General features: G+C 33.6%; 1 protein-coding gene and 1 long non-coding RNA gene across 3 annotated transcripts in view; one reads left to right on the top strand and one right to left on the bottom strand.

The window, feature by feature from the left end:
* LOC118193570 (uncharacterized) overlaps positions 1-26,645 on the top strand; it is a 104,448-nt gene that overhangs the window by 8,578 nt on the left and 69,225 nt on the right. The window contains exons 6-15 of the mRNA XM_035364676.2: positions 950-1,084; positions 1,210-1,316; positions 2,881-3,076; positions 7,849-8,007; positions 9,179-9,364; positions 11,928-12,140; positions 12,261-12,466; positions 17,198-17,387; positions 20,918-21,402; positions 25,202-25,423. Coding sequence (XP_035220567.2) covers positions 950-1,084; positions 1,210-1,316; positions 2,881-3,076; positions 7,849-8,007; positions 9,179-9,364; positions 11,928-12,140; positions 12,261-12,466; positions 17,198-17,387; positions 20,918-21,402; positions 25,202-25,423 — 2,099 coding nt within the window. The remainder of the gene's footprint in view (positions 1-949; positions 1,085-1,209; positions 1,317-2,880; positions 3,077-7,848; positions 8,008-9,178; positions 9,365-11,927; positions 12,141-12,260; positions 12,467-17,197; positions 17,388-20,917; positions 21,403-25,201; positions 25,424-26,645) is intronic.
* Positions 1-26,645, bottom strand: part of LOC146996866 (uncharacterized) — a 191,048-nt gene that overhangs the window by 133,210 nt on the left and 31,193 nt on the right. The window contains exon 2 of one of the 2 annotated variants that reach the window (XR_015041726.1): positions 4,898-4,996. The exons of the other annotated variant lie outside the window; for it this stretch is intronic. This is a non-coding gene — a long non-coding RNA (uncharacterized LOC146996866). The remainder of the gene's footprint in view (positions 1-4,897; positions 4,997-26,645) is intronic. 2 annotated transcript variants of the gene reach the window in all.

Below are 26,645 nucleotides of genomic sequence, written 5' to 3'. Positions count from 1 at the left end.
TTTTGCGTGGAATTACATAAAGCGTTTAATCACTTTTCAAACTGTTGCCACTAAATATTATCACTCTGTATTATATTTCAAGAAATTAAATAATATGGATCTGCATAAATGCATGTATGTTTCTCGCTTTATGAAGAAAATCTCTGTAAAGCCATTAAATTTTGAATAACTTGATCCTTCACAAGAGTATGGGCATCTGGAAACCCGCATTTTGAATTTCAAATTTGGTTTATTACCTATTTCATATTTTTAAAACTTTAATGAATTTTTGATTAAATAAATTCAACGATTTCAAAGCAATCAATGGCAACACTGCACGGAATAAAAAATTTTTATCTCCAGCGCACGAGCCTCTCTATCGGAAATTCTTTGAAATATTTACCCAAATGCTCTAGAAACATGCATGTGTGTAAATGAAAAAAAAAAAAGCTCCGTTGAGCGTTATATAAAACATGAAACCTTTTAGACTTTTTTCAAATTTTACTTTTTATTTAATACTTACCAAGTTGAAATTAGTGCTATGATTAAAATATGGATTTCTATTGTACAAAACGTCAAAACGACCATTTTTTACCGTTAAATTTTTCTGTTAATATTTTTCTAAGCTTGTTTTTTTGGAAGTGAAAACATCCGACTTTTAACAGCGCTAGAGGTGGCGCCCTTAACCCTGCACTGCTCATCATCGCCCGTATTTCTTTTCGCTCGTAAATCTTTGTAGTTGTCGCACAGCTTTAACCTGCATTAGAAATTAGTTTAAAACAAGGAAAATACTTTATTTGCATTTTCTCCAATTTTGATCTTATGCTTTTGAAATTTATCACAAGCATTCATTCAAAGTTAATCTTAAGTTTTATGTATGTGTCTGTTGTTAAACAATAATGATCGTAGATAGTTTGGGCATTATTACATAATTGTTTTACTCAGATTAAAATGAAAACTCTCGTTTTAGAAGCGGAAAACAGGTTAGTCCTTCGGGAAGTCCTCAGTACTTACGGGCCCCAAAAAGTTCTACATTTTTATGTTGCCGGAAATAGATACATTATCTTTATTGGAAGAGATGATGCAATCATTTTTTGGTGGACAAGTAAGTTTCGCTTCTTTTAATGAATCGAAGATTTTTCTATTAGATTTGTGGAATTATTTAGGGAGTAACTATCATCAAATGTTATTAAGTCTGTTTGATGTTACTGATTACCTTCTGTTTAATAGATGATCAATTTCTTCAGTGGCAAACCATTCCTGAAACGGCAGGTGCTTCTGATGTATACATTTTGTCTTTACCAAATGGAGAAGTTGCAATAGTTATAACACGCATGGTATGTTATCTTGCGTTTTATTAAAAACTTATTACAGAATAGTGTTCATTGTTTCATTGGCCACAGATTTTTTGTATTGTTCTGGGGCTTTTATCTACAATTCTCTCGAGAATTATGGCCATCAACGATTATGACCCCTGTACTTCTTGGGTCTCCTCGCAATGCCTATAGGTATCACTGCAAGCCTATAGGTATCAATCAAGATAGCACTGCATGAATTCTATGATAGTCTTGCTGAATTTTATAAAAACTGATATGCCTGTTTTCCTTGGCTTTAAATTTAGGTTGAGTTACTGCGTTTAACTCGTAAGATTTTAATGTCTATTTATACTGCAAATCAGACTTCCAATTTCTAATTATATTTAGCTTCTAAATTATTTTAAAACTAAAAATAGGCATGAAAAACTTTTTATGATGTCTTCTTTGTCTGCGCTATTATGTGTAAGGTTTATCACTATTTTATCTGCATTTAATCAACAATGAGGAGGTATGTGATGCATGTGCTGTTTTAGCGCAGCTCCTGAGATTTCTGAAAGGTGCGTATTAGTATGCCTATTGCTGACTATCATGACGATCATTTCTGGAATGTTTTGTGCATATTTTTGGTGTAGATACTTTTAGAACTTCAGCAAGCTAGGAGGCGAAGTGTAAAACAGGCATGCAATTTTAGATAGCTATATATTTATGAGAACATATCTAAAAATCTCACCATGAACACAATCGGCAAATGACAATTTGCAGTATACTACTGTCATTTGGTCTGCTATACATATTCGAGTTTCTACAACATGCAGCGCATGTTTTATTGAAAAAACTTCAGTATAATGAAACAACCTACTGAAGCGTTTCATGATAAAAAAAAAGTTTATTCATTGGGACCAAATTATATACTTGCATATTTTATAATAAACTTTGAAATCGAAATTTGATGAATTTTAGCCAGAACAATGTTAACGAAATGCAGCAAGCAAAATTAAGTGCACAATACAATTTATGGAAGGAAATAAATGCATTAACCATATGTCCCTACATGTGCAGTATGCGTATGTAAATTGAACCATGAGTGTATATATATATATATATATGCATGCTATATAGAATTATAGTTTAATGTTACTGAAAGTTTTTGTCACTTAACAGTTCTTTCCCATAAAATTATTTATCGCGAAAAATTAGCCTAGTGCATTACTATTGCACATTCAGTACATTTGTTACAGCATCTCTATTTCAATATTCCCTGGCATGTCAAATGCCACTTTTTCTGTCTCGTATCGTTATTTTTCGCCTTAAATTTCAGGATAATGAAACTTGTTTTGCAGTTAGATCTGTTCTTTCGCCACATTATTTGCATATAATTTAATGCAATATTTTTTGATTAAAATATCAGTATGCCAACCTGCGCTCGTACAGATAGCGGTATGTTTCTTTGATTTTGCTTTCTATTTGTATTTGAAGACCGAGTTTAAAAATTACTCGGAGCTTTCCAAATTTTTTATGGGTTCCTCTAAATTTATTCTGTAAATTTGAAACAAGTTTATTTAATAAATTGTACACATTATTTTAGGAGGAAGTGCTGTTCTTGACTCTTGATTCCTCTGGTCATTATTTCGTATCTTGGGTACTGCAGTTTCCTGAAACTACACTAAGCTCTTTACATGTCATGTTCAGCGGTAAAGCATATTATGCTTTGGTCCGCTTTGCTACTACAACCAAATACTATCCTTCAGTATGGAGATTGACTTTGGACACATTTCATATGCGTAAGTGTAACCGATTTCTTTTCATAGAATTCAGTAAATATATTAAAATTACTTAATATTAATGTAGTTGAAGAATATTTTGGGAAATTTTTGAGAAAAAGGGTGAAGATTCACCAGCTGAAGGCATCTTTCCTTAAGAAAAAAACCCTTATATGCTCCGCTGTAAATAAAGTCCAAAGCTAAGAATGAAAGGCGGCGCCATAAATTGTTTTATTAACACTACTTTCGACATTTTAGTTATATTAAATTATCTGCTTTTATTTACTTTCGAAATAAAATCTGAAATAGTTTGCATGATGATAAAATCAGCTGGTTAGAACTCGTACTAAGCAGCTATAGAAATGCTGTTTAAAATTCTCATGAGTTTTGGAGGGAGAGGAGAGCGGGCACAGGATTTAAATCTTGTAAATGATGCTTTGAACAAGGGAAACTGGAAACAGTCGCACAGTCTTATGTCCGATAAATAAACAAGGTGACAGGATGCACAAAATATCGTTTAAAAAACTTTTCTCAATGTAACTTTGTATGATGTTTTCTGAGAAGCGTTTCAAATTCAGTAAAGGGATTACTATTCTTCATCCAAGCAAAAATTCTTGCTAGGTTCCATTGCCTTAACCTTGCACAAACTACAAATTAAAAAAAATTACTACAAATTAAAAAAAAATGCCCAATTTTCTATCCAAGGGAACAAAATATGACATAAGGTAAATTTAGCATTTTCGATTTTAACAAACTACTTTTCAAGCCAAAGGCTGGCTGGGAAACATGTGTACCAGCTGTCGTTAATGGTGGGATACATATGTCGCACACGTAGCGACCGACGTACTACAAGCACACCTATTCTGGAAAACTTTATTATTATACGAAATAGATTTTACGTCGTATGGTACATGGTAAAGCATACGCAGCCTTTGCTTGTCATAAAATCTTGTCGATTAGGTGGATGGGGATGCGCCCTATTTGTACAAGGTAAAGCATTCTTTGCATAGCCCAACATTACACATTGGGCAACTGGTAATTGTTCTTTTCTCTATGTTCACTTGTGTACAACGAGCACAGCGGCGTCTTGATTTTTCAGCTATTGGAAGATGGTCCCCAACATTCAGGAGATTCTAAGTACTTAACCCAGCAAGTAATTTTTAACCACTTGCGCTACGACTAAACTTCACGATTGCGGTGCCGTGCGCTACAATATAACAAGCGGTAAAGTGTCTCATTTACACCGCTCCGCGTCTGCGAGTGCAATCCAGAGCTGTAATTCGAGAAATAAACAATCTCGTTGTTAGGCGACCTGTACACTACGTTTTCATTTTTGCGATAAATGCCTATGGACGTGGTGTTCACTTCGCGCGCGGTTTCAGACAAAATAATCTCGACGTGCGTGGCACGTCTTTCTAGCTCAAGTGGTTAAACTTTCAATGGAATCTTATGTCCCGTTAGTAGTCAGAGGGTTAAATAGGAATGTATATTCTTGTTTGATATTTTGTCGTTTCATTTTTAGGCCATTCCGGAATATCAATACCTTATGGCCTGCAATGATAAAATTCGGTGGTACCTGTTAATGGCAGCAATCATGTCATTCGGTTAGTTAATAATCATAAGTTGCTTAAGTATATAAAGTTTCAGCTTAAATTTTCGCTTTAACAAAAGTGTGCCCTAACCCGACCCGCACAGCACTGAGAAACGAGCAGGTGGAATCCCTTTCAGAAGGAAATTGAAAAGGAGAAGGCAGCTTTGCTTGCCATTTCCAGTTGGATGTCAAGGAAAGGCCAATGCAGACAACCGAGCAGAAATATTTAAGAGTAAATCCTAAGTACTCACCTGAACTGTCACTTTAATTTCAGTAATTTTCTCAATGGGAATGAATTTTCTTGGTCAGTTTGAACAGATCTTGTAGAAATTTTCTCGGATGAGGTTCATCTAGCATGTGAAGAAGTTCTCTATTAGAGTGGAGCTCATTTAGCTAAGCATTAAGCTTATATTCTAATGAAATTTTCATTTATATTTTTAAAATGTCATAAGAAATGATTTCATAGTACGAGGCGTTCAAATAAAATAATAAAACTAAAGCCTACCAGATAACTAAATCTATTTGTAATGTCTCTTCACTATGGTATGAGTTAGCGATTTAGTAATCTGATTTCATATTTCCTTTTAATATTAATGATGCTTGCATTATACGAATATGGCCTGTATACTGCATTTGAAAAAATAGTTTTACAGGGCCTCTTTATCTGGAAATACATGTTTATTCATTTTTACTTCATTTAATCTAAAGTTCATTAAATCTAGTGAAAATCTTTGATTCCCACCTTTGGGATTATCGGCTTATATACTTATTTTCACGCATATATATACATTATTTTCACATTATATTTATTATATACATTATTTTCACGCATATATTTTCCCCCTAACGTTAGTGGAAGTGCAATTTAATGTCTGTGTTGGTATAAATGTTCAACGAAATGAACATTTGTGAATTCCGCAGACGACTACTTCTAAAGCTTAATTTCCAAGAACATATAAACATCAATATTGTCCATTATCTTATTTTCAAAGTCTCCACTCTAACCTGATCAAAAAAATCAAATGAGTTAACGCGACATTCAAAATGTCTAATTTCCGTGTTCAGTTAATATATTTTGTAAGTAAATCAATGGTTTACGTTTTCATATCTTTTAATAAGAGCAAAATTATTTTTTTTTTGAAATAACAGTTGAGCTCCTCTGAATCGCCCTTTTTATCCTCTATCAGTATACTATAATTTACCACAAGTGGTGCTCTGACAATATATACTACGTCTGCTCGATGACACAGCAAATGTTAAGATTTGATTATATTCTCGTATTGAATATGCTAATTTTTTAATTCCTGTATTGAGATGGTAACTAACAGCTGTTAAACTGGCATCAAAGCAGTTTTCTTTTTCCAGTTATCACCAACTGTGCCATTTAGTTCCAAGTTGTAGGTCGTACGTGTGTTTTTATTCAGTAAATCTTAATAGATTAATCCAAGATAATATTTAAATGTACTTTATATTAAAATGTCTAAAAACAAAATTTAGGAACACGGTTAGAAATTATTGCGAAAGCTTTTTGCAATCTGTGGCGAACGTAGTTGGTTTCATAGTACAAAAGTTTCCATTATCAGTGAGTAATTTTGATGTTGCTAAATTCATAAATTAAGAATTTGCTAGTTTTTACCCATTTAAAAAAAATTTCGATCTTACTGTTTTATAATTAATTTTTAGAAATGCCTTCTAAATATCGCTTCAAAATATAAAGTACCATTGGAATTTTGTGGTAATCCCGAATAAAGTCTGGCTTGAGAGTGGGAATACTAAATAATCATTGACGAACTGCTCAAGATCATAAGCTACATTCTATTTATCCAAACAAAGTGCCGCAACTGATTGTCAACTTCCAAACCATCAGATCTGCCTTTTGTTTTTAAAATATTTGTTTATTACGAAAAATTAAACGCAAGGTAAAGACTCACCAGCGACCGAGCAGTAAAATCCCTGAACACTGATAGTTTGGTCTGGAGTTCGAATCCCGGAGAACGGGATGGCTGCATAGGAGTTTTCGTAATATTCACCATGTGCAGCGCATTATACGAGCCACTTTCCCTTAGAAAGATCTTCACGAAGGCATCCCTCTCTTAAGCAGATAGCCCTTGAGTACTTTGCCGTAATTAAACCAAACCAAATTAAATGCCAGGAAGTTTTTTCTAAATTTTGTATTTTCTATTCCTTGTAATTCAAAATTTTAATAAACCGATGTACCTCACTTTAATATTTATTAGCAGACTTTAATATCAAGACAATTCCAACTAGCAAATCTATAATTATCACCGAAGTCCTCTTCTCTAAAGCTGCTTCCATAGACTAAAGATAAGGAAGCTGTGTATGCTTCGTTATCTTCAGACGGTGCATTGCAAAAGAATTAAATATCATGAATGCTCAATTATGTGTGGCTCACCAGCGGCCGAGCGTTAAAATCGCTGAACACTGGTAGTTCGGTCCGAAGTTCGAATCCCGCGAACGGGCTGGCTCCCTGGTCGTTTCCGTGGTTTTCCCCACGAAAATGCCCATGCAGCCATGTGTAACGTATATACAAGCCAGTTTCCCTTAGAAAGTCCTCCACGAATGCATCCCTTTCCTTAGGCAGGTAGCCCTCGAGGCTTTGCCATAATCACACACAAATTATGTGCACTTCCCTATACTCGAAATTAACTGTAATTGTGTACGATATTTATTTAAATAACAAAAATAAGCTAATATATTAATTTTTTTGTGAAAATCAACGCTTTTATGGTAGTTGGGTACTTCACAAATTTAGAAGCGAGGAAAAGTTTAGATTTCGAATCTTTATATTTCATTTTACATTTATATGCTTATTTAGAATTAACTTTCCAAGTCTTCGATCATAAATACTATGCAAGTTCTTTTTATTTTGCATTAATATTAACAAGCTATTTTTGGAAATGTTCTAAGAACCTACTGGAAGATCAGATACAGAAATGAATTTTATGCAAGCTGGAATTACAGAAACTAAAATTTTGGAAGCGTAATCCATAAGAAATTTGACTTAAATTACCGCGTAATAAATTTTTTAAATAGCCAGGTTCAACATTCTGGCTTAAATTTCAGTAAAAGATGTGCTGAGAGAATGCATAACGACCTTTCATTAAGAGAATATTCTGTATAAGCGTGACGTATTTGCCTTCTATGTGTACATAATATCTAAATGAACACGTATTACTTTCAGCTACTGGTTCATCATTAGATGCCTTGCAGGAATGTCTAAAATCCGTCAATGAAATACTGGTTGAAAGACAAACTGAACTGGATGTGGTCAGTAAAGATCTGGACAGAATATGGACAAAAGGTGCTAACCAGAATATCTCTACAAGCGTTATCGTGAAAGGTAAATAAATCAAATGTCAGTAAGCATAAATTAAAATTTAATTTCTAATGATAAATTCCTGATTCTTGATAAAGTTCCTTAGTGATTCCTTGATGAAATGATAAAGTTCCTTAGTGAATTTTGTGTGTTGATTACAAAAGTAAAATCAACTTTTTCCATCTATCATGCACTTTCGTTACATAAAATTTGCTTATTCATCGTATTTCCTTTGTTGCTTTATTCTCATGAATTGCTCAAATATTCAGAGGGACAGAAAAGAATAATATGCAAATAAGTAGAAAGGTCAAAGAGAATAACTTTTACACTTGAATTTAATGGGTAAATTTAAAATTTGACATTGCTCTTGGTGTATTGTACTTGTTGAACATTTTAAATATTGGTTGAATTATATTCGAAATTTTAATGGCAATATTGGAACTGCTAACTATTCTAAGAGAAAGCAGGTTTCTTTGTTTATCTGAAACAGTTCAATTAACTTGCTTTATACTGTCCGCGCTGAACAAAGATAAACTTAATTACTCAAATCTGAATATAAATTATAACAAATTTGAGTGTAAAATTAAACATGCAAAATTCAGAGTTTCTGAAGTTTCTCACTTACCTTACCTCGCGGTCGTCGGTAATATTTTTGTCAATATTTTTCTCTTAAGAATAAAATTTTCATTATCAGGATTTTGTAAGAAATAATGCGCTATCTAATGTAGTAATTCGCCAGGAAAGTAAAAGAAAATAAGAGTTCTGATAGTTTTGAAAGTTTTCGAGCGAGACAAAGTGCACAAATGTCATGAGCTTCGATATTTATAGCACTATATTCTCCACTAGGAATTACAGGAAGGTGGGGGCCACCAAAATATTTTATTTCGTATGGGGAGGAAAGATTTCTAGGCTGATGCTAAACTAAGATAATCTAATTTTCACTTAGCAGAGTTGGTATTTTAATTTTTTCTTTCAAATACCGTTAAATAAGCTTCAACTAATTTGGAAAAAGAAATGTGCAAACAAGTGCAGTACAATTTTAGTTAATATTTATTAATACTGAGCTAATGTCTTACTCTTTTTGAATTAATATTTAATATTCTGAGAAGGGATTAAAGATATTTTGAGCTCTTTTGAAACTGTACAGTGAAAACTTAATGAAAAAGGCATGCAAACTTACCATTTCTCGTTTCAGGTGAAATACTTTCTCCTAAAGACAGTGAGGTAATGGAAATTGTGATAATAGCTGATCGGAGGCCTGCACCAGAATTTCTCTCCTCGCATGTTGCCAAGGGTACTCAGGAAGTGAAAGACGTAATTGAAAGCACTTGGCAAAATTTGGGGAATGCGGTACTTAAGTCTAAATTTCAAGAAATTCGAGGTAAGATATATGGAATAGTCAACTGACCGTTTCAAAACATGATTTCTGCAATTTTTCCCATTTAGACATATTGATGAAATATTAGATCAATAATCTGCTGACATAATTTCAATATATGACCCTTGTAGATGCCGACGAATGAGTTAGCGTTTTCATGTTTTTCTTCTACATTTAACAAAGTAGACAGACTCCGCATGTATACAAAAGCATGTATGTTTCTTTTGAAAGCCGCTCTCCCTCCTTATTTAGTCCTCATACGCTACTCTGCCATATTCAACTAATTAGACCCTTGGTTAGATAAATCTGTTTTAGTTTGCCATATCAGTCTAATTGAAAGCATAATACGCATGCTTAAAATTATTTAGTAGAGGAGAAGCAAGTTTTAGTTTCTCGAATCCGAATCTTTAAATGTTCTACAATCTTTCAAACGTCCAATTCTTGATATAAGAATAAGATAAACATTCAAAGTTAACATAAACAAAAGTTGAAGTATGTTTAATGAAAAATAACAGCGGTTTCTAAATATGAATCTACATACATTTTAAAAGATACAAATGAAATTTTAATAAAAGTAATAATTAAAATTTTGCAATCTCGAAGGTATATATTCTTACAAATTACTGTTAAATAATAGTTTAAGAAAGCATTTAAGTAACAATTTTAAGTTTGACTTCCCGAAATTATTTTAAACATATGAAGTGTAGAAGGAGAAATATTATTTAAAGTTAATATTCATAAATATTAAATATGAAAGGCTAAATTCTTTTCAGAAAATTACGAGTTTAGCATTTAAGGTCGTGAAGAGGTGATACAGGCGATCCAGTTCAACTGAAATTCCAATAGTAGCTTTCTTTTTAATTATTCATTCTAATAAGCATCAGTAAAGCTAATAACTTAAGTTTTTACTTAAGAGTTTTTAATAGCTTAAAGCTTAAGTGTTTTAATAGCTTTTTTTGCTAAAACTCTTAAGTTTTCGAATTGTTAATTTTTCAAAGATTCGCGGAATTCTTGGATTCGAATGTCTCATTCCTGGTATTCAGTGTGCTTAACTATTTACTTAAGGGAAGACTAGTAAGTAGGATATTTACCACAGAATTAATTTTTATAGTACTATTTTTATAGTAATTTAACCATTTTTGAGAAAGTACAAATTATAAATTTGCAGTAATTATTATCCGTGAGTTTGGTACTAGAATTTGACTTCATAATAACCTAAATGTAGTATTACGATATAATTATTTTTAGAAATCCTGTTGTAGCCGATAAATCTTGAAAAACAAGTCTGGCAGTAGGTTTAGAAAGTTCGTTTGATTCAGTCTCATTTTCCTGAACACTCAATTTACCTTTAGGATTACAAGATTAAGCATCTCTATCGTTAAATAATATGGCATGGCTTCCAGGCACTTGAGCAAGTTTAGTAACAGTTTGTTCTCTTTACCACTGGAATATGACTCTAGTATTAATATATCTATCGTTTACAGTAGTAATATAAATTATTTAAAATATCTTGATTTCTATGATTAACCGATTGTATGTTTGAATAATAGTAATTTTGACGCCATAGGATCTAATCCAACCACCTACAAAATTCAGTCATAGATACAATTTTAAGCTGTTATTTAAAAGCACACGGATTATCAGAAACTGCACCAATTTCGCTCGATATAAAACGGTACTAAAACAGCTGAAAGTTAAACTGCCCTTAGTATTTATGTAGAAAAATCTTAATATTAGGTAGAAAGCTTACTTAAAATATGTAAATTTTTCTTGTGTTTATTCATGCAGTGGGTTCTTTTATATAATCCGTTCATTAAAGTTCTGTCTGTTTTGTTTCTAAACCTGTAGCTAGCGTTCAAGTTTTAATCTAAAGTTAATTCTAATTAGCCTTTAACACTTCCTAAATTTTTGAAAAAACTTTTAAAGCATTAAGCACTTTCAGATGCGTACTCTATAATACTTTTTATTTTATGATAAGTATAAGATAGTATGAATTTTACAAAACTAATTTTTAAAGTCCTTCAAATTGGTCATAAATCTAGGTGTGATTGTTTGCTATAACTGATTCCAATAGGAGAGACTGTATCGAAGTATAATATATTATTGCGTGCATACTGGTTCGTAATAGACTGCGCATCTAAAGAGCGAAACTCGCACGGATATGTAAATGCATCGAAGTCAATGCTGAACTGAAAACTGATGCCCTCTCCAGTTTTATAGAATTTTATCCTGGCCGATGAGAAATTTCGAGTACTTTCCATTTCTTGAAATTACTGGTAACATAAGTTATAAGGGCTTGATACAGTTAATTATGTATAGGGACCCGACCGAAATGTCGCCAAGTTTGGGAACTTTCGGCGATTACTTTTCAAACTGGGCGACAAAAATTAGTAGGCAAAACCATAGCCAGCTTGGTGATATCTCGCCTATTTAGCGAGCTAGCGATTTACTGTTAAATAGACTTGGCCTCTGTATTCTTGCTTTTCTGGCAAACTTTGCTCCTCTAGATTTTCACGTTATATTAAACAGAATTCTCAGCAATAAAATGCATCGTATTTCTTTCTAGGAGCAAAACATTTCAGCGACTCGCTTTTTATACCATCTCTGAATCTGGGATCCTCGTATATTGATGTAATTATTAATGGAGTTCAAGTTTCAAAGTTAGATCAGTATGCACTTAAAAAGACAGGAGACCAAAGATTCTTAGAGGAAGCCGTTGTTGCAAATATATACGGTGGAAATTTCCAATTGGATAAGCTTAATGGAATTGACACTAACGGTAAGCTGGAAATCTTGTATAAATTTCAATTTACTCTTAATGGCAAGCAGTAAGGGAATATAGATAGTTTGCTAAATACCAAAAAAAGAGTAATTAAAAATTTTTATACATTTCTTTTAGATTTTTTGCTGTTGACAGGAGAACATAATGTTACAGGAAAATTGAAATTTTCTGATGTACACGTAGCAAACCTGGGAACCGAGAACCTGAACTATATTCCAGTCGATCATTTTGTCACTACAAAATCACATCAACAGATTATGGGTCTTAAAACCATGCTTATTCTCAAAGCAGACGTTATTGATGTACATGAACAAACGAATGGAGTAAGTTTCGAATTTAATTTTCTCAACAGCTAGTTTTGAACTTTCCATGTTATGAAATACCCTTTTACTGTCCTTTTCATTGGAAAACTTGAGAAAGATGTGTGAGTTTACTTCATTCAACTACTGCGATAATCTACTTCATGTTTATGACAAGATTATCATTTAAATTCTCTGAGAGGGCACTGAATCCCGATTCGAGGAGTAATCAGACACCAACTGTTTTCATCCATTTTTATCCAATGAGCAGTTCATTTGTTCAATAAACAAATCACTACACGGTATCAAATCGGATATTATATTAAGCTTTAAATGAAAGTTTTGTTTCCTTTTTATTTATGTACACGCTAGAAAATATTGATCTTTTGCAGTAAGAAAAGTTTGACTTCCGCTGAATAGCATTTTGTTTCTTAGTTGCAAATGAGCGTCGAAAATAAAAGTAAAATTGTGGTTAGAAAGGGAATAATCTAAGTTTGTATTAAGAATAGTAGGGAGTAAGACCACTCAACTGTGACAAAGTTGCGACTCCCTTACGATGAGCATTTCTAGTGATTACGCCTATGTGTTTCCACTGAGAATTTACTTTAAATGCATAAATAAGAACAGCTTAACAAAAGGAACATGTGTTTAGAAAATAACATGAAAAGAAAAAGGAGTTCTGCAAGACGAACACAAATATAAGCGTATGTTTTTACAAGTATACCGTTGCAAAATGCATAATATCTAAAAATTGGAGCTAATTTCTGTGCCAGTATAGGGTAAAGAAATAATTGACAAATAGGAAGGCTAGTTGAGTGGTGATAAAAGCTGTTTGTTAAAACTTGATGCTTACGTGATAGTATAGTTGCAACATAAAATATTAGACGCGATTAGGTACAGATTAGTATTGCATGAGTTTTTTTATGCGATGTAATGCGAGCTGTCCGATAGAATCTCTTTTAAAGCTGTCCTTGTTATTGTTTCTCCACAGCTTTTGCCATTTTGTTTCTTTAATGTCGAGAATTATCTATATAATAGCGATCATTTTCCTATTATCATAAGCATTACAGGAAATAGGAGTGTTTTTATACCTAGAACACCACGCTTTTTGTTGGACAAAGCCGACTGGGACTTTTTCATATATTATGCTCTTTTCGCTGAAGAAATAGTAAAGAATGTGCACATTGATCACGCTGTGAAGATCATTACAGATAAAATTATTCAAGCAGCCGATATATGTATACCAAAAAGTCGGTAAAACAGCCAAAGTACCCAAAGCCCTGGTAGAATCCTGAATGCCAGCATGCCATCAGAAAACAAAGGAAAGCTTGGAGCATTTTTCGGCGATATCCTTCAGAATCAAATCTCATAATATTCAAAAGAGCTAAAGCAAAAGCTCCGCAGGTGCGAAGGAAAAGTCAGAAGAATTCTTGGATCTCATATGTAACTTCGATTAACTCTTTAACTTCGAGTAAGAAGGTCTGGGAGAGAGTCCGGAAAGCGTCCGGTATCTACACTTTCCATTTTAAAGGCAAGTGGTGAAGCAGTTACTAGTAGGGAAGGAATTGCCAACGCTATTGGACAGAGTTTCTCAGCCGTCTCGCACAGTAGTAACTGCTCTCTTGAATTTCTTTCCGCAAAAAAATGCATTGAAAAACAACTAATTAATTTTAAATCTCCCAATACTGAACCATATAATCAGGATTTTACTGTGACTGTACTGAAAAGAGCTCTGTTGCAGACAAAAAAAATTCATGTCCTGGTCCAGATGATATTGCCTATCCTACGCTGAAACATCTCCCTTCCAAGTCATTGGCAGCCATCCTCTCTCTCTCTTTAATAGAGTATGGAAAGAACAAGTCTTTCCAAATGCTTGTAAAACAGCTTTTGTCATCCTCATTGTTAAACCGGGAAAAGAACCTACTAATTCAAGTTACCGCCCCATCTCTCTAACTAGCTGCCTCTGCAAACTCTTTGAAAAGATGGTCTACACTCGTCTGGTCTATTATTTAGAGACAAATAATTGTATCTCCCCTTATCAGAACGGTTTTAGAAAAGGAAGAGCAACTGTCGATAATATCCTACTCTTAGAAATAGGTATCCGTAGAGCGTTCGTTAGAAGAAATCATTGTTTCCATTTTCTTTGATATAGAGAAAGCCTATCCTACCACCTGGAGATACGGTATCCTTCGTGATCTATTTAGCAATGGTTTACGAGGAAACATGCCGATATTCATCAAACATTTCCTACAGGATCGGAAGTTTCATGTGAAGATAGGCGATACACTTTCTGACATGTTCCATCAAGAAGAGGGCGTTCCGCAAGGAAGTGTATTAAGTGTTACATTATTTAGTATAAAAATTAACTCTATTTTAAAACAACTGCCTCCAGCAGTCCAGGATATGCTCTACGTCGATGACCTGAAAGTCAGTTGCCAGGGAGAAGATCTGAAAGACATTGAGTGTAAACTGCGGACATCTCTCAATAGAATTGTTAAATGGTCGCAGGAAAATGGTTTTAGATTTTCTACTCAAGACTGTGTGTACATTTCTGTCGAAAGAAAATTCCTCACCCTGACCCCGAACTTTATCTGCAAGATGTGCTGATTCCTGTAGAAAAGGAAATAAAATTCCTAGGAATGATATTTGACCATAAGCTTACGTTACTTCCCCATATTACCTATCTAAAAAAGAAATGTTTTAAAACTATGAATATTCTGAAAGTACTGTCAAATACTTCTTGGGGTGCTGATCGAGGCTCAATGCTTCTTATATAGAGAGCTCTCATTCGTTCGAAACTAGATCATGGATCAATCATTTATGGGTCGACAAGGCCTTCAGTATTAGCCAAACTTGATCCGATACATCACCAAGCACTTCGGATATGCACTGGTGCCTTTAGAACTTCTCCAGTGGAAAGCTTATATGTGGAAAGTAACGAGACCTCCCTGCGGTTAAGACGTGAAAAATCTTTGTTTTAAGCATTATTTCAGTCTTATCACAAACCAAAAATTCTACGCGGTCAAAATTGCTTAATGACCAATACTTCCGTTTATATCAGACACGACCATCATGTGTCCCATCTTTCGGCTTGCGGATGAGTGCTTTGGTGGAGGAGTATAATTTGTCCAATACAGATATACAGGTGGAGGATTTTTTTGGAATTCCTCCCTGGGAGGATTGGAGAATCCATTCTCTGGATACTTTTCGACACTGGAGTAAATCACAAACTAACGAAATCATCTACAAGTAGATTTTTTTAACATAGAAACAAATATAGGAAATATATCCCTCTAATATCCCTCTATATACAGACGGATAAAAATCCCAGGATCACGTTGGTGCAGCTTTCGTCACAGAGAAAACAATAGTAGGCGTTCGATTACATACAGTTTGCTCTGTCCTTACTTCTGAGCTTACTGCAATCCATATGGCTTTGACTTACCTTTCAAAACAAAAGTACATAAAGTTTATTATCTACAGATTCCATGAGTGCCTTAATGTCATGGAAAATTACGCTCAATGTACTCACCCAGTTAAAACCAGAATCCTGAAGTTGAATCATTCTTTAAAAATTCGAGGATACCAGATTCTTTATTCGTGGATCCCTGCACATGTTGCCATTAAGGGGAATGAATTGGCGGATATTGAACCTAAAACCGCAACCACAATGTACAATCTTCAGATTCCACTAGCAGACATCAAAGGGTTTGTCAAAAGCAAAATTCTCAGCAAATGGCAGAAGCAATGGGATGACAAAGTATATAGCAAGCTGAGAAATGTTACAACCACCATAGGATACTAATGCTAATAGAAGGGAGGTTGTCCTCTTGACTCGACTGAGAATTGGCAATTGTCGCCTGATCCATGAGTATCTTCTGAAGGGAGAAAAGAATCCCAGCTGCCGCTGCCCAAACTGCAATGTAGATCTGACAGTTCATCAAATCTTGGTGGAATGCCAGAGTTTTAATTATTTTCGCCAAAAACATTTTAATTGTTCAGAACTGGACTTAGGAAATTTAATTGAAAAAACACATCAACGTAATTTGTTTCTGTTTTTAAAAGATATTGGCTTTTATAATAGACTTTAACCTGTTTTTTAAAAGATATCAGCTTTTATCATAGACTGTAATCTGTCTCTTTTTACCTAAGCTAGAAGTTTATACAAATAACTAATCGCATTGTTACCATTTGTCTGGCGCATATAACCTTGATAGGTTTTGTGCCAAATTACAATAATCGAATCCAATCCTCTTTTAAAGCATTTAGCCATTGAGTACTTTGCACGATAAACTCTCTAGTTATTTTGAGGATGAAAGTAGCTGGTTGACAGCTTGTACTAGTTTTTCTGCGATGTGTTTCGTAACTGAACATTTTCTAAAAGTCTAGCACATCAAATTAAAGCGTTCCGATGAAACTTGAGCCCTATTATTAATTTTAACATCCTTTTAGGTCGACAGCATTATGTATAATAGATAAGTACTTGTGATAGATGAGTGACAAGAAGTATATTATTCGTTTCCTGCAAACACAGGTTTATAATGTATCTGCAATATGCAGTTGATCAGTAATCATCTGAAAGATACACAAGAAGTTTAACAATCATAAATGGCTCAGGTCTTTTAATCTCATTTTAAAAGTACTATTCAGACGTCAGTCAAACCGTTTTACCCTCTGAATATATACGGATAAATAAATGTAACTGTAATAATATTCATATTAGCTGTTTTCAAATTATATTAACTTTCTTCACAGGAATACCTAAGCGAAATTCAACACAAAATCGTTAAGATTGATGGCGATGATATTAATGGCCAAGTGGAATTTACGTCTGCTATAGAGGTAACAGATGTCTTTTTCTTGACTAAATTAATAAATGGAGCCATTGATATTTCCCACCTTGCTCGCGAAAGCGTTATGAAGAATACTGCTCAAGATCTAAAAGGTACTTGTTCCACTATTAAATTCCTTATTCAGTTTCTTGAATATTAAAATAGATGCTGCCATTTTTTTCAAATGTCTTAGCTAGTTTTTAAAATAAAATCTCCGTGGATACCGCTACTAGGAGATGGCAGCATATCGAGTTTAGTCCTGTCCTTCTAACCATTAAGATTATATATATATATATATATAATAAGGCCTGTTCTGTAGTTTTCGGCAGAAGATCGTATAAAATTTTTTTTTTCCTCCTGATCTTGCTGCAATATAATCTTTAAAACAGCATTGACAGTAACTGCCGCTGTCCTATCTGAAACTTCATTTTTGCTACGTAGCAGAGCCAGGACCGGATTAAGACTTTTAGGACCCCTAAGCACTAGAGACTTTCGTCCTCCGACGTTATGTTTATGCTAGTGTTTTTTTCCTTCCTTCTCTTCGTTTCGGTTTAAATGCATCATGAATTCCATGGTCAAAACGACAATCAGAAATTTAGTGTCCCCTATTCTTGAATACCAAGGACTTTTTTTATGGTATTCCCTTTTCTTGATATCTCTAACGATATTCCTTAATCATTAATCCAAACCTGGCTAAACCTTTTAATTCCAATCTCATTTCAAAAGAATTTATTATGGCTGTACGCATTAACCGTTTGCAAGAATAAATCAATGTCTACTTTGTCGGAAGTACTTAAGGACGAAGGTTGGTAGATGGTTTGCTCATAAACTTGCTAGTTCGTTCTGCCTTCTTGAAACTGAATTACTTGAATTATTTTTCTTCTTGGTCTAACACTGCAACCTCTTAAGAATTATTATAGTTTTCAAATCGATAGGTCTAATGAGCATTTCTCTTGTTTGTTTTCTTTGTTTATTTGGCCGGGTAAAAAATTTCTTTTAGCTGTAGGTACTTTTATCTTAAAAGAAAAAGTTAAAACATTTTTGTATTTACACAAATATCAAAAGGTTTTATTTCTCGGCCTATTTATTTTCTAAACCAGACAACTCTTTATTTCGAAAGTATGTTAGATTAAATATTAATCTACCATACCTTTTCAGACTTTTTCTTAGCGCGATTTTTACTGTTAAATTCTATCACTTTGTATAATATTTGTTGATTTAGAACAAGAGCAAAAGAGCTTTTATCATAAAACTTGGAGTTTTCATTTATGTTTCCACAACAGCTTAGTTTTCTAAATGTTCGCAAAATGTTCTTGTTCAGATTTTATTGAGTTCTTGCCGATTGAAAAGTTGTTCCACAGACCGGTAGCATGTTTTCATTAAAAGATTTTAGTGCACCAAACACGGATCATAAATTCTCTAACCGTATTGGTTACTGTTTTGAACTTAAAACTATTTTCGAATTAAAAAGTCTTATCAGCAGTGTTGTAATTTTGACGCCTTCCCACAGAATAGCAAAGAAAATAAAAGAACAACAGTTTCTTGTCAAAGACCTATCCTACATACTTAATGACGTAATCGCTATTTGACCCATAGACCTTTCTTATGAAGTCCTTGTCTTGACGAGAAGTTGGCCTGTCATGGGTGAAAAAATTGGAGATTCTGCTTCAACTTATTAATTTTGTGTTTTTAGTGTTCTCATTTTTGTGTGTGCTGTTTTTTCTATTGCCCTTATCGAATAAAATTTCATACTTAAAAAATATTGTTCATTTTTGAAATATAAAATTTTATTTGAAATTTTTGCAACCAATGAGATTTTGATTATGCCAGCCAACTGCCGGTGCATATTCGGATGTCGAACCTTTGATCATCATTTACCCCTCTAAAATCTCATGAACTCCCTGGGTGTTAATACTGATTCTGTTGGGAACGAACTGAACTTTTGGAACAAAACTGATCCCGTTTGCTCTAAGCAAACTGGCTCGGCGAACACTAAGTTCAAGACTGGCGCCTGTTGGACTTGAGGACTTGCATCCCACACGGCTTGTAGAGTTTAATAATCTTATGAAGCATCTTTAAATATGAAATTTGATATTTCGCATAGTGGAGCATACAGGCTATTAATACTCCAAATTTGAAGTAACTGGTGTTGTGACGAAATCTTTAGGAACATTTAGGCAGACTAATATTAAATTTGAGAAATTTCCTTGTTAGTCATGTTTAGGAAAAGAAAAATTCTCTAAATATAGGTGTTCTGAGTTTCCCAGTTTTGTTTGCTCCACTCCTTGTATATCATATTTAGTATTCAGTTTCATAAGTAGCAATGAATTTCATAAGTGGCAAAGCAATGAATGTGCTTCTAACAATGTGTTTCAAAACATTGCAACTGTTCTTAGAGTCTAAGACTTTCTTCTGAGAAAGGACACGTTATACTCGAAAATAGCTGTAGAACTACGTACCTTCTTCAGATATCCTTATGTTGCTTTTCTCCCTTATGAAACAAATGCTAAATCGTTTTCTTATTTTGATGTTAGAAATGCTAATTGCCACGCTATTCACAGCATTTTTCATCATAGAATAAGACTTTCTCTTAGAAAAGAGTAAAAACAACTTTTAATCAAAAATTTAATTGCATCTACTGTTTTAAAGCAGAAGATATTTAGATATGTCACTTGAAAAATTAAGTTTACTGTAACGTTTACTGTAACGAGTTACTGTAACGTTTTCATTACACTACATGTTTCTTTTCCGTTGCAATCTACGTATAATATGTAAACAACCTGTGTATTTTATTCATAATCACGAATGTGCTCGAATAAGTAGAAGCCCATTTTACTTTCATTTCAAGACAACACATCTAAGGAATTCTAGTCATGTTGAAATTTGCTCCTACAAGAACCAAAAGTGATTCATCTTTGGAGTAAAATCGAAAATTTCTGCTGTGTTTCCAAGTCAACGCAGGTCAAAATTTAGAAAATTCCAAATTAAGAATCATTTTAAAAAACAATTTGAGTTTTAATTCATTTAACTTCTTGAATAAATGTAGTACGGCTAGAATTCACCCATGCCAAGCGTCATATAGATCATAAAAAATCGTTCTCGGAGTCTGATGTATGTGTTTTCACGTAATTTTCCCCAGGTTGGTTTATTTTTAGTACGAACATATTAGCATGCATGTTAATGGTATTTCCTGTAATAAGAAGTGTCACCATCCAGAATTTCACGTGAAAGTTTAAAATACGAAAACTTGGGAAAAATTACTTTCGTGATACTGCTTTCTTTTAATGCATTGTATGTTTATACTTTATTAAGGACAGTCAAAACATCAGTAGCCGGATTTAGAAATTGCAATTTTTGCATACAAAAGGAGCTGAGTCTCAATTAATAATCCCTCTATGTAATTGCGATGTTATATGAAATTTATTTTTATGTTGTGTTAATCCCAACTTCCATAATTTTGAATTCTTAATACTATTACAAAACAATCACTTTACGAAAAACAATCATATGATTAACAATTTTTAAAAAATTTCATAAAATATTAACATTACCGAATGTTTCATTCTCTTTGCATTCAGATGGAAATTCTGAGCAGACTTAATACAAACATGCTTTTCATTAATTGGTTTTTCAATAATTACAGGTCCTTTCATTTCTACAGTACCGCAGTTCATCCACGGTGATGTGAATATTGCAGGAACAATCAATGAAATTCCTCTAAATCAAATTATGACCATATCTTCTAAACAGGTTGTTTATGGTGACATAGCATTTACTTCACCTTTCGAATTGTACAATGATCTTGTTGTAGACCAGATAAATGGGCTTGATTTGAGTGAAGATGCAATTTTGATAATGAAAGAGAATCAGTTCGTTGGCGGAACGAAAGTATTTATAGATGATCTCTATGCTGACTTTATTGATATGACAGAGTTTGTCACCTTAGATGGTGTAGATCCATCTTTATTACTACAAGGTATAGTGAAGCATGAACAAGGGGTTGTGAAACACGATTCTACAGTTTTCGTCAATGTTATAGTGAAAGGAAATTTAAGTGTTAGTGACGGAGTAAATGGAAGGAATGTCGTTGATCTTGAGTCCACTGCTTGGAGGAAGTCTGTTGAGCAGGTAAATGTTTTATTCACTTTTTTCAATGCCATTTTAACATTGATTTTTTTTTCTAGAAATTTTGCTTAACTATTCAAGTTTTAAAAATATACCATATGAGGGAATTTTAGTCTTTAATTAATGCGTTACAAATTTCATAAATTCAAGCGGAAACCAACGTTTTTCCTCAGTGTCTGAAATCTTTCTAAGCTCTTTTGATGCTTCGTGTTAGATTTCACATAGCAGTTTATTCTACTGGTTCTACCATCCACGAATTTTTCCGTCTAAAATTGCATTTTAAAAGTTCACTATATAACTATACAGCTTCAATTTATACAAGTTATGAATCCGCCTTTATTACTACAAGTTAGTGTTTTCCTTTACTGCAAATGTCTAGCTTTTGGAAATTAAGCTATTAGCCTTCTTGCTTTCTAGTACGCCTGGGTGACAGAAAAAATTAAGTACACAGCACGTGTTTAAAAGTTGACTTTGTCAATAGGTTGTTTAGGGGTCATTCACACTGGGATTTATCTGAGCTAACAAGTTAGTTCCATGTGTCGACTAGCTCCGCTATGCCTGCAGTTCATATTTTTCAGCTTGCTGCCCTATGGTGAAAAATTGGTTTTGGAGATAGGTCAGCTATGTTCGTTAGCTCAGATAAATTCCAGCTTGAATGGCCTTTTAAAGGCCTTTCAGACTGGGGTTTATCTAAGCCAAGGATGTCAAACTCGCGGCCCACAACAAATATTTTTGCGGGCCGGCCAATATATCGGCAAATAATAATATATAATAATAAAATAACATCGACGAAGAAAAAAATGAAATGTTTACTGCTAAGTAATTAACGATAATTTATTCAGTGTTAGATTACTCACAGCGAGCTGACACACACACACACACACACACACACTACTTGAATTACAAATGCGTGTGAGTAGCTTGCGTTCAGCTACCTTCGGCTTTTGGGGGACACGTGCACTCAGAACTTGTACGCATCCCCCGATAGCCGAATGTGGCCGAACTCATGGTCTCTGTTTTCCGATCAGTTTTGTACGATATATTGGTGCGTGCATGTGCATGCACTTTGCTTTATTATTAATTATTACTTTATTCATATTGTTAAGGATTTCATACTTATTTATTTAGTTAGTTTTTTTATTTAGAATTGTAATTAGATTTGTCAAAAATAAAGTTTAGATGATACTTGTTCGTATCAAAAGTACGCAGAAAAAATTGCAAATTTAACAACTGAATTTGAAACGAGGTTTAATGATTTTAGCATATGCAAATAGAGGTGATCGAGATTCAATGCAACTCAAAATTGAAAGCAAAATTCATTGAAGTGGGCTTGCCTGAATTTTACAAATATTTACCAGCCAGATTTGAAAATACTCGAAAATTCGCATATGAAATTATTTCCATGTTTGGTAGCACTTATCGGTGCGAGCAGTTATTTTCAGTCATGAAAGGTAATAAGTCTCCTATTAGAAACCGTATTAATTATGCTGACCTTGGGTCAGCGTTGAAAGTTATCACTGCAAACAAAATTTCTCCCGAAATAGGAAAGATAATAGCAGAAAAGAGATGTCAAGTATCAGGACGTAAACATTAAATTTTTCTTTTTCTTTTCTATATAAATATAATGTTTATTAGTGTATTATTCGAAATAAATCTACGTTTCTATGAATATTGATTTTTTTTGGCCCGCCTAAAGTTAAACCTTGTTTGTTTGGCCCAAGTGTACCTATGAGTTTGACATCCCTGATCCTAAGCTGAGACATCTGACGCAGTCAACCCATCCTCAAAACTAGTTTTTCTCGATATGCATTATCGAGTTGAAAAATCTGAACTGCACGCACAGCGGAGCTAGTTGACACGTGAAACTGACTCCATTAGCTCCGATAAACTTTAGTCAGAACGGCCGTTTAGGCAAAAAACTATCACAGTGGAGAATTCCTCCCTCTCGCGAATTTAATTACAGCGTATATTTGTACGCTGAAAGCCGCTGTTGTCCACTCAGAAAATCTAGTCTTTCGTATTTTCAGCACTCGCCACAATTTCCGCGTATCAAACCTCGCTGTCCTCCATAACTTCAGCGCCTGGAATTCAGCTAGTAAAGGCAGCGGAGGCCGAGTTGCCCACAAACGTGCCGATGGTGTTCTTTTTATAAAATAATGCTGTTTAATTTTAAGTGAAATTAAAGTATTTTAATTTTAGTAAGAATATTATTTCAAATATTTAAACTCTGCCGCATACTTTTCTCTAATTTTCCGTAAGTCGTGCTTTTTACACCTTTCATATACAGAATGCTATTAAAAAATTAAGTTTACCAACTCTATATTTTTATTTTCCCAGTTAGAGAACTATTCTAATCAAACTGGAGAATGAGCAATAATTCAAATTTTTGTAAGATAGGTTAGTTCATTGGTGAAGCTGAAATACAGTGAAACTTAAGCAACATCCCAGGTTTCGGATAATTTAGGTATTCTGTAGTGATGTTTGTACTAGTTATTCAATATAGATGCTTAGTCTCAAAAATGGTGATCACTTTAAAAAAGTCATCTTAGAGAGAGAGGTTGTTGCTTCATTATTTTAAATAACCGATAATTTGCTTATCCTGTCGGTTATGCATACCAGTATTATTTATAAAGTCCAAATGGCTCTATAAAAGGTAGCATGGGTGCTCATACTAAAATGTTTTTAATTCGCTTTCGTTGATGTAATATAATTTTAAACATACGAAAAGTCTTAAGGCAAAGAAAATATTTTAGCATTTATTTTCTAGTTAGATTGTATGAATACGGGAGAAAAATAAATTATGCCTCTGTTAACTGAATATGATGTGGGGGATCTAGGACGATTATTGCTAGGATATAATTTTTTGTTTAATTCTGGTATTGTTACTGTTTTAACATCACTGTTCTACGAAAAGAAAAAAAATTACCGAGAGTTTTCGTAAATGTAGTTGGAACCATCAACATTTATAAGATGCTAGATGTAGTTACATAACATGTTTTCTGCGTTTTTTAAAACCTCTATGCTAGCGTCTATTTTTATGAATAACGTTCACACCTAAATTCCTCTCATGAATTAAAATAACGAGCATCCATACGTGGCAGCCGCTATCCGAAACAACAAAAATTATTGTAATTTGCAAAAAATAAACAAAGTTAGTGTCTCATTATCATACTTTATGGTACTCCAACAATTCCCATTTCATTCGAAAAGTTGAGCTTGAACAGAACGTACATTTTCTGACTGTAGCTTCAAATTAAGTTCATTCAAATGAGAAAATCGAAGTATGTGTCTTTGATATTGGTATGCATAAAAAATATTTCTGCGCTTTTTTGCTAAAAATGTTTTTTCGTATCCAAATAACAGAATAAAACTCATTTTGAATGAAAAAAAAATCTAGAGAATATTTTCAAAAGTGTTTTTAGCTACCCAAAGTTAAAGGATAGAATGTTAATTTTTAATAAAATGCACAAATCGTTATGCCACCCAATTATACCATAGTACTTCAGATTTATTACTAAATTCTATACTCCTAATTATAAAAAAAGTTCTTTATCAATTTTTAATTGCCAATAGCCAGATAAGAATCGCTCAAGTGACTCGCGGTGTTCAGAAAGCTGAACACGCTACAGTAGAACTTGTGGAACAGGCAAGAGAATGCAACTGGTGTTGTGTATATGTGTGCCATTATTAATTATAACTTTCTTTAACATTTAATCTGAGTGATGATTCGGTGAATTTTTGCACTCTTTGAATGCCGTTTTTTATGTAACAAAGCATTTTAAAAACCTTTCTGGTTTTTCAGACTATAGATGCAGATTTCCATATGCAACAGATGACCTGCAAGAAGGATTTAGAGTCAAATGTTGTAAACAGTTTGCACTTGACAGACATCGCTAAAAGTTACGGAGACAAAACCATAAATTCTGTGAAGAACTTCTCCAGTGTAGTCTCGGTACCGCAGAATTTCAAAGCCAAGGATGGAGTTCTCATAAATGGACAGGATCTAGTTTCGTTTAAGGGAGTGGTATGTTTTAATTTTCTGTTTAGGATTACCTGGAAGCTAGTTGCCTCTGAGATTAAAAAACTATAGGACAGAAAGTTAAGGTCTGAGCCTACACAAAGAATTTCGGACAGCTTTATTTTACGAAATAGTTCAAATTTTGCAAATGTTCATTAGCCTGAATTATGTAAATATGAAATACGCATCTATCTCTGATTCTATTTTGCCGTGTGCAAAATGGGACTTAAGTATGCAGCATTTTGCGTATTTATAAAGGGTATAGTATACTAAAGATATAAAAACATAGCTACAAAGATGAGTATTATATGCCACAAGTTTGGATTCATATTAGCAAATTTAAATAAAACACCAGTTAAGATCTCGGGGGTAAAAGAAAAGACTTGCCATTTTTAGGTCTTCAGGACTTCATACAATATTCTCAGAACAATTGTTAAGACCTTAAAATTTCAAACCATAAGTTAAATGGTGTCAAATACTCGTGTCATTAATCAGTATTTAAAATGCTTAATTTGGAGTGAAGGGAGCAAATTCTAAAAAATTCTAAACCGAAAATTTATTCTATTAACCCTTTGCGCTCGAGGCGCTTTTCTGTCGGGTGAACCAGCAACTCGAGAGTAATCAGCCACTCCCGCTTATATCGTGAGCTCCTTATTGTTAACTTAAAATAATTTTAGACACAATAAAACACTTTAAACTCGTATATTTTAACATTATACATATTTTTTTTAACTTAATGAAACATATGTATTAAACATTACGTTCTAAAATTTTGCTTAAAACAATCTCCAATATGCATCCTTGGCTTGTCGGGGCATGTGTCACAGTAGTATACAGTTTGTCGCCTTTGGGACGTTCTTTGGGAACAAACCTTGCAATCATTTTTTGCCCCTTCAAAATAATATGCAGCTTCATTTAGTCGGATCGCTTCAGAAATGCTGTGTGAAGTAGAAGTTGTGCTGGGTTGTTTTGGTCGAAAGTCTCTCCTCAGTTGATCTACTAAAGTTTTCAAATAATTGTAGGTGACTAAGCGGCCGTTCGTTTCTCTGCTTCTTTACTGATTTATAAAGAATGTATGAATTGATGGAGCAGATCTCTAAACCCCCAAAAAAATAGTTTTCGCCACCATTTTACGGATTTTCTTAAAAAACAATATGTCGAAGCCAGTTGGTCGGCTCGATCAACACCGCTCATAAATTTGATGTAATTTACAATAACATCGGGCTTT

Source organism: Stegodyphus dumicola, chromosome 6 (genome assembly GCF_044657685.1).
Source record: "Stegodyphus dumicola isolate Sdum_Otavi_A_Nest chromosome 6, ASM4465768v1".
NCBI lineage: Eukaryota > Metazoa > Arthropoda > Arachnida > Araneae > Eresidae > Stegodyphus > Stegodyphus dumicola.
Note: the sequence above shows the minus strand (reverse complement) of the source record. Positions and strands in the feature narration are given on the sequence as shown.